Here is an 8,735-nt window from a genome sequence, read left to right on the forward strand (position 1 = left end):
GGCCTACAGTATTTAACTTCAACATATTTGTGATGTAGGCTCATCAATGGGCGTTGTAATGCAAACTGAACTCTACAATAAAGAATTACAGTAAACCGTAAAGTATAATCTTTTTCATCCTCTGATTACCCACATATTATCCAGTGACACACTGTGCGTTTATGCTGAAGCAAACGCGTGTATACAGACTTCTTTCTGGCTAGCTTGACGTGCGCGGTAATTTAAGGACCATTGCTATTTCGTTTAGTCTGCGCATGTTCCCGACTCAGCATTTAGGGGAGTGAAGGCTCTTAATAGGCTCCTGAAGGGTTTAAGATTTGGGCATAGCCTTCAGGCAATCAAAAATATCGGTATGTTTTAAAACAAACGTGGTCAGTATGAAATCACTCCAAAATGTGTTTCCTAACATATTATCATAGCTAGATTTACATGTAAAATGCTTAGCCATATAAAAAGATCATTTGATTCTTCAATCACTTACTACAGACTTTGTAATTTCTAGAAAGTCTGAGGTATGCCTACTTTATTAATTATAATAAACTTAGGTTAAAAGAATGTCCTGTATACCTACTCAGATAGTTTATTAACACCGCCAAATCACTAAAACCCAACTGCTCGGGGCGCCTTTCCATGGGCAGCCCCCTCACTCTGACATCTCTCCATTAGTGCATGTATAGGTACTCAGCATACAGTGTGTAATTAGGCTTGTGTGTAATGTGTATAATAATAACAACAGAGTGAAAACATTGTAATTTCCCTTGCGGGATTAATAAGTATAAATTATTATTATTATTATTATTATTATTATTATTAATAATAATAATAATAATAAGACACAATGCTACTTATTGAAATTAGACTACTAAAAAGCAATAAGAGCCGACTGATTACCATAGAAATCACATCGTGATTAATCTGTAATAAAACCAAAATCTTTTTAAATAGCTAGGAACATTTGCATTAAAAGAGACGTTATAATTTCACAGTAATATCCACTCTTCTACAAGGACCTTCCGGAAATTCATCTTTTCTGAGTGTGCAATGCATCAAAACAATGTTTAGCTAACCATTAGGCTACTCGAACCGTCCAAACCTTAGACATTTTATAAGCATTTCAACTCTTCAAACATAACTGTAGGCATACTAAATGTTCTAAATAGTCTCTGGTCAGTGTTGGTCATCTTACTTTAAAAAAGTAATTAGTTACAGTTACAAATTACTTCTTCCAAAAAGTAATTGAGTTAGTAACTCAGTTACCACATTGTAAAAGTAATTAGTTACTCAGCAAAGTAACTGTGACGTTAGTTTTTATGTTCTATAACGCTATTACGTTCTATAACATCCTTGCAATCAATGTGTTCAGCTCGGCCTTGGTGACCTGTTGCTGACCCGAAAAATCGAGCGTTGCTTGTTTTAACAGAGTGGCTGCGTCTCCTTCGCTGGAGCTCACGCTAGCTGCATTTGGGCTTGGGGTTGGGTTAGCAGCAGCTAAGCATGTGTTAGCATGTGTTGATGTGAGGTGCTTCATAAGATTCGAGTTGCTTGAGGCAGACGTGGATAAAGTCTTTTTTTCCTGGGCATAGCGTGCATGTTACATAAACATTCTTGCCTTTAATTTCAATGAGCAAGAAGTAGTGCCGGTACTTCCAGTTCGAGAACGCTATCTTTGAATTTCCCTGGCTCGCCGCCATTGTCGCTGTCTGGTGTTTAGTGGTGGTAGTCAGAGAGCGTGCAGTGAGACAGCGTGAGCAGGGCATCCGCCCACCCAGCCAATCATCATCGCATTTGCAAGGTGTCATCATCCCCACCCCTGCTCTCTCCAGGCAGCTGATGTGTAGCCAAAGCCTACCTCATTCAACCAAATTGTAGTAACGCGCCACTTTACATTCTCAGTAACGATAACGGCGTTGCAACGATGGGAAAAGCAATTAATTAGATTACTCCGTTACTGAAAAAATAACGCCGTTATACTTAAACGCCGTTACTCCCAACACTGTCTCTGGTACAGTGCACACATCACGGAGCAGCATCCAGCCTGACAAGCCAGACGCACATCATCAAATTACATATGCTGCCGCTAGGGAGCGTCTAGATTTCTAGACTAAACAGCAGCTGCACTCCAGGCTGAACGGCTGTAACCGTGTCCATGGCAACGCAGTCAGAAGTTCCAAACAGTCAGTGCTGTACCGTAACGTTACATAACGTTAGTTCTTGATCTGCTCCTAAAATGTATTCAGAGTAAGTAAAACACGTCTGCATTTAAATAAGAACTGTAATTGCTGTGTGTTTTAAACTTTTTTTTTTCATGTAGACTAATTGCCATTTGTGTTTAATTTAAGACTTGAATAAATTAACTGCAATCCGCTACCGTTAAGCTAGCTAACTAACTAACGACGCTAACGGTAATGACAATGCTCGCTCTTACAAGCTATCGTCGAAGAGGTTGACTGTGTACCGGGTTTTTGTCTCCATTTCTACTAGAAATGTCTCAGTTCTCATGAGTAACGATCTTCCATCGACAACATCTGGCAAGTGCAACTGTTTATACTGACTTAACGATAGTTAGCTACCTCACGTTATAGCTCTGTGTAATTTAGGGTCAGTTATTGTCAGCAGGGAGACTTGTCTGCTGGACCCTGGTGGGGTAACGTTAACGTTAGTGCATGTGGTAACGTTAGTGTAGTTCACATATCAATTCATATACATGGTGTGTTTCCTTTGTGTGTGTGTGGGTGTGTTTTAACATTACGGGTGTGCAGGGTACCAAGGAATAGATGGCCAGATCTCCCAGATCCCGGGACTGTCCCCGACCATCAGCACTCTGCCTGAAGAGAGGGCCCGAGGGCGGAGGGCTGGAGTCCTAGAGAGTGATTCTGACTATGTCAAGCTTGCAAAACAAGGAGGGCATAAGGGTAGAGCAATCCTGTTGCCTTATGTCTAGACGTGTCCCTGCTGGTTAATGCATTTTGCCTACATTTATTTTTATCCTTGTTTTCAACAGGACTTTTGTGGCACGAGGAAACAAGAACTTCTAAACCTGATGCATACAAACCTCCAGGCAGGTTCTGCACTGGATCAGGAGACGACGAAAAACCAAGGTACATGTAACATTTGTCTTATTATTATCATGCACTGGGACTTGTAGTCAGTTTATGATTAAATTACTAACACTATAGTCTCGCATTGCCACACCCATCTACTAACACTACTACTTGCTGCTAATATACTACGTACTACTTGCTAGCGTTCATTCTTTTAATGTACTGTAATATACAGTAACAGTCAGCCACGATAATGGCTGATTTCTATTGTTATTCTTCATTAGATATTTCAGCTATCATTAAGTGAAGGCTACATTTCATATCCCTATATTGTGTTTTTCCAACAGACTAATTAACATTGAAGAGAAGAAAAACCCTGGAGCTTTTCAACAGCGAGAGCCCCCCTTTGGGACGGACAATATGTCAGCCTGGGAGAGGGATGATAGCAGCAGCAATGCCAAAGAGAAGGTAAACAAAGAAATGTCAAAGTCATTTAAAAAGTAATTTAGCCACACGAGTTAACACAATAACAATGTATTCTATCTCTTGTGATGTTTTATTCTGTTATGATCATATGTTTTATGACAAAGTTAAGGGATTGTTAGTGATGCTGTAGTGTTACACACCTCATTTAGTTGTTACTCGATGGGAAAGACCTACTTTGTGGATCAGGTACTTGTTTTTCAAATGTTTTTTATTGTCAAGATGAGAGCATACTGCCAAATTTAAGAGAGATGGGGGAGAAAAAAAAGATATCCTGGCTATATTTACATTCACAAAATAACCTCCACGCACTGTGACTTTGCTTTGTGTTCTGTAGAACAACAACGTTCATTACAGCCAGACGGAGAAATTGCAGCCATCCGATCAATATTATGAGACCCGCAAATTCAAGAGGATGTAAGTTCATGTGGTCACAAGATGGTGCTGTTGTTCCATATTATATTCAGTACAAGTGGCTGGTGTCCCAGAATGCCACTTTTTTTTTTTTTACAACTCTCAGAAACACAATTGCACAGAATAGAACAGTGATTGTATTATGTCAGATCATATCTGTAATTTTGAGTGGAAGTAATAGCAAACACTTAAGGATAGGTTTACAAAATTTAAAGTTAGTCCTATAACAATAGTCAGGTGCCCATATAACAGTTTTTACTTGCTGTAGTTGTTGCTCCTGTTAACACTGGCCATTATAGAGTCCCTTTTTAATTTTCTTTTAATGTAAATGATGGGGGACAAAATCCACAGTCCTCCTGTCCAAAAATGTATTCAAAAGTTTACCTGAATCTAACATGAGGCTTTTCACTATCCTTCCACCGCAGCTCAACAAGGAAACACTGTTCAGGGAAATACAAAGAGGGAGTTTTGTGCTAAAAATACTGTAACTTTGGAAGATATCCACTTGATTTGATTAACTCAGACTGCTAAAGCCTGATATTAGCTCCACATAAACATCTGAATGCATTTTTGCATGTAAGGAGGATTGTGGATTTTGTTCATGATCACTTATATTACAAAGCCTCTTTAAATAAACATATGGCCACTGACTATTGTTTTATGACTGACAATGAATGAAATGAAATTGTGAACCTATCCTTTAAGTGTTGTTTGCTATGACGACTGTAAGCAATTTCATGATCTACAGGGTTTTTGCCAAGTTTTTTGGCTTTTCCATCAGTGTAATTATGTAGTTATTAGCATTACAACACATAAGATATAAGGCTGATGTAAAAATCTGTGTAAGAGGGTAAGTAAATTCTACACCATATGTCTCCATGTTGTTATGACTAAGCAGAAATGCTCACGGGCTGGCGGTACACTTAGGTCAAACGATACAGTACACAAAGTCAAGACAAATCCGGACAATGACTTGTTTGCTTTGGCTCACTGCTGGTCTATGATGTGTGTTCAATGGACCCTTTTGGGAAATGTCAATGACTTGTCAAAAATCCAAAATAACCTCACATACAAAGCTACAAAGAGAAAACATTAAAGTCTGTGGTCATAGTGGTTGTATGGGTTTGATACTTCAACAATTAACGATTCCACAAAGGATCCACTGCAAAAAAGTTACCTAAATCCTACAATCATATTGTTTAAACAAGCAAAAATAGAATCAGCTATTTTAGTCATTGCAGTGCAGCAATCAGTTATACAGTCTTGGTGTAAGATATTAACTTTGAGAGTCAAAAGAACAGTCTAGAAATTTCCTGAAACGAGTGGCTGACTGAGTGAAAATTATTATTTCACACCCTTTTTTACTTTATTTCAAGAAAGGTAACAAGGCTAAATCTGAGATTAAATTACTTGTTTAGATGGATAGTTTTGCAGAGTTGGTTGTTTGGTATAAAATTAAGAGAAAACTGACAATTGTAAAAACTCTAAAAACCAAACTGTTCTCTCTGTGTGTGTTTTGTACCCAAGAGTACCTTTGTAATGAGTAGCCAGATCTTGGTATACACTGTGTTAAAGGTTAGGGTCCATTTTTAATGTTTAAATTGTGTCCTCATGTTATTTCCTACTTTGTGGGGATGGCAAAACATTACATTATATTTGTGACTACAAAACCCCCCCCATCCAGTTTGATTTCCATAAAAAAGCATTCCAAAAATTGTATTGTCATCACTTTTTTTGTCCTTGGTGTTCTCAGAGTATATGACAAGAATCCAGCCCCTGTCGACATGTCTAAGCTGTTGAGCTTTGGTTATGCAGATGAGAACAAACCAATAGACAACACTGATTTGTCAAGTAAGTAGCACAGTGTTTCTGACAGATTGAGTGACCATCTTCCAGATCACCATCACCAAGTCATTTCCTTTCTTGTTTTTTTCATCATGCTATCAAAATTCCCCTTAACATCTCATTATGAAGTCAAGGCTGTGAAACGTCGTCAATGCCTTGAACTTATTGAACTTATGATGCCTCTTGACATATGTAATAATGGTTCGTTGAATGACTCGTGCTTGTATACATTTCCATGTCAACAGATTAGAAGACTGCCAGTGCCGCGGGAAAAGGATGCACAAACTCAAATGCTTCCAACAGGAATCGTTGCCATCCTTTCCTCCCCTTATTCATTTCTTCATTACCCCTTCATATACTGAGCCACATCAAATGTTTTTACTTAGTTTCAAATGTTCAGTCATGTCAGATGTATTACACAAGTGTGAAAGTGCTTAATTGAATTCAAGCTAGGACCTTTTATTTATTGTGCCTGTTAGCGGTGCCTCATTAACTGTATTCCTTAAGTAAAGAAGGCACCAGCAACTCTTTTTTTCTGTGTCTGTAACTTTGTAAAAGGCAGCTTTAAGGAATACAAATCTGATTGTTCAAATAAACACTCTTTTTATTGCTTTTGTCTTATATGCCCAAATTGTATTTGCTCTCAAAGGCTGAAATTTGAAAGTTAATAATTTTCTAAATAATACTGTAATATTACAGCAAACGATACAATGTATACAATGTATATATACAATGTATATAATTATAGATGTAGTTGATTTTGGCATGCAGGGAGCATGTAGATAAATGTGTTGTTTTGAAATATGAAAGTGTATTGCATGCCAGTGTCAGAGGTTATCTCAGTGTTCTTTGGGAAAGGTGTCATAACACGTTAGTTATTCAACAATTGATCTCGCTCTGTTTGTTTGGGCTGGTGGATGTTTTCATGAGAGCTAGGACAGGTGCTACTCCTCCCTCTAGAACCAATCAGTAGCAGGGCCATAGGTTACAGCTATATCAGCTCTGCAGTCAGACGTATCTCTCATTTAGAAACAGCTGCAACGAGTATTTGGAGGTTTTACAGAAGAACAACTTTTGAAGACGTATTATGTTAGTTCTTAAAGCGTCTTCTGCAGTCATGGCACCAATTTTACTTAACCATATGGGGAATGACCAAAATGAGAATATCAAGTAAGTATTTAAGAATCTAAACGATTTCTTCTTTTTGCTATTCAAAATCCAATGTTATTGTGTTTGCTAATTGGATGTAATTGAGTGATCTGTCCCTTTATTAATAAGCTGTACTATATTGCTCGTAGACGACACGTCCAAGTGAAAAATCCCTACTTGGACACCATGGAGGAGGATATTCTCTACCATTTCAGCTTGAGCACCAAGACTCACAACCTTCCAGAAATGTTTGGAAATATTAAGGTTTGTGAAATGTTAATACAAAAAAATAATAATTTGGGGTTTAGAATTTCAAAAGCTATTAAACAGAATTCATTAGTCTTACTCTATTTCCTATAGTTTGTGTGTGTTGGAGGCAGCGCAAATCGTATGAAGGCTTTCGCCCAGTTTATCCACCAGGAGCTGGAACTGCCTGGAAACCCAGAGGAAGTCAGCGATATCTGTGAGGGAACTGATCGCTACTGCATGTATAAAGTAGGACCAGTGCTTTCTTTAAGTGTAAGTACTACAGAACAATGACATATACTGTCCTAGTAGGCTTTGTTTATACTGGCAGGAGCTTCACATATTGCATTGCTGGTTTAATAATCACTGTTTTCAAAGTAACGTCTATCCTGATCTTGTGTCCATCACAGCACGGCATGGGTGTCCCTTCCATCTCCATCATGCTGCATGAGCTCATCAAACTGCTGCACCACGCTCAGTGCAGTGATGTGGTCCTGATTCGCCTTGGTACATCCGGTGGAGTCGGTAAGAACATTGCATTTTGTGTTTTGAAAGTGTTAGAAAACTTATTGAAAGGGTGGTTTCCCTGAATTACTACTTAATCCAGGCTCTTAGGCAATGACTCTAAATCAAAATAGATTTTAAATGTATGCCTGGTGTCGCCTCTAGGTCTGGCTCCAGGGACGGTGGTGGTCACGAATAAAGCAGTGGACTACTCCTTCCGTCCCCAGTTTGAGCAGGTGGTTCTGGGTAAAGTCATTACCAGGAGCACTGAGCTGGATGAGGGAGTGGCCAATGAGCTTCTGCAATGCTCTGCCGAGCTTCAAAGCTTTCCTACGATGATTGGAAACACAATGTGCACCCATGACTTCTATGAAGGTATAAACCGCATCACGTGGTAAGGTTGTTTGTGATCATATTTGTACATCATTTGTAATTACAGAGAACTTTAACATGTCAAAACCATTGGTCAGGTAGTGACAAAGACTGTGCCTGTGTCTCTCTAGGTCAAGGCCGACTCGACGGCGCTCTCTGCTCCTTCTCTCATGAAGAAAAACTGGAGTATCTGAGGAAAGCTTATGAGGCCGGAGTGAGGAATATTGAAATGGAGTCCACTGTATTTGCTGCTATGTGCCGTGTATGTGGCGTTAAAGGTATAGTTTAAAAATGTAGAACATTCTGTACAGTGGCACAGCTTATTGATGGCTTTGAAGAAACAATCTTGCTTTTACAACACCTCTACTAGACCTACTTTGATGTTTACGGTATGACTGATGATCTCATTTCTCTCTCCAGCGGCTGTGGTCTGTGTTGTATTGCTGAACCGCTTTGAGGGAGACCAGATCACCTCCCCCCACGATGTTCTGGTGGAGTACCAGCAGAGACCTCAAGTCCTGGTGTCCCACTTTATCAAGAAACGTCTGGGACATATTGGTTGAGACCCCTACATCTCCCATCCTGTCCCAACGCCAGCCTCTCAAATGTGTATATAGCTGATATGTATATATACTGTACTTAACATGTTAATATGTGTGTTAGACACTTATTTAAAACGTT

The 8,735-nt window shown here is 39.0% G+C and overlaps 2 protein-coding genes across 2 annotated transcripts; both read left to right on the plus strand.

Annotated features, from left to right (window-relative positions):
• The first annotated feature begins 2,064 nt into the window (after positions 1–2,064).
• LOC144525733 (uncharacterized protein C7orf57-like) lies at positions 2,065–6,374 on the plus strand. Its single transcript, XM_078262791.1, has 8 exons — positions 2,065–2,238; positions 2,482–2,528; positions 2,760–2,912; positions 3,002–3,098; positions 3,389–3,509; positions 3,862–3,941; positions 5,692–5,789; positions 6,029–6,374. Exons 1-8 carry the CDS (start codon positions 2,228–2,230, stop codon positions 6,031–6,033), a joined length of 612 nt encoding a protein of 203 aa, XP_078118917.1. The 5' UTR covers positions 2,065–2,227; the 3' UTR covers positions 6,034–6,374.
• A 526-nt stretch (positions 6,375–6,900) lies between these two features.
• Positions 6,901–8,617, plus strand: upp2 (uridine phosphorylase 2). The gene is made up of 7 exons (XM_078262885.1): positions 6,901–6,953; positions 7,082–7,196; positions 7,293–7,451; positions 7,589–7,703; positions 7,848–8,057; positions 8,186–8,332; positions 8,475–8,617. Exons 1-7 carry the CDS (start codon positions 6,901–6,903, stop codon positions 8,615–8,617), a joined length of 942 nt encoding a protein of 313 aa, XP_078119011.1.
• The last annotated feature ends 118 nt before the right edge of the window (positions 8,618–8,735 follow it).

This window comes from Sander vitreus, chromosome 11 (assembly GCF_031162955.1).
Source record: "Sander vitreus isolate 19-12246 chromosome 11, sanVit1, whole genome shotgun sequence".
NCBI lineage: Eukaryota > Metazoa > Chordata > Actinopteri > Perciformes > Percidae > Sander > Sander vitreus.

What these genes read in the sequence shown, in the direction of transcription:
- LOC144525733 (XM_078262791.1), top strand. An exon ending in GGAGACGACGAAAAACCAAG is followed by an intron (nt 3,099 to 3,388) that starts GTACATGTAACA and finishes TTTTTCCAACAG; the next exon opens with ACTAATTAACATTGAAGAGA. An exon ending in ACCCGCAAATTCAAGAGGAT is followed by an intron (nt 3,942 to 5,691) that starts GTAAGTTCATGT and finishes TGGTGTTCTCAG; the next exon opens with AGTATATGACAAGAATCCAG.
- upp2 (XM_078262885.1), top strand. Translation starts at nt 6,901, where the DNA reads ATGGCACCAATTTTACTTAACCATATGGGGAATGACCAAAATGAGAAT. An exon ending in GACCAAAATGAGAATATCAA is followed by an intron (nt 6,954 to 7,081) that starts GTAAGTATTTAA and finishes TATTGCTCGTAG; the next exon opens with ACGACACGTCCAAGTGAAAA. An exon ending in TGGTACATCCGGTGGAGTCG is followed by an intron (nt 7,704 to 7,847) that starts GTAAGAACATTG and finishes TGTCGCCTCTAG; the next exon opens with GTCTGGCTCCAGGGACGGTG.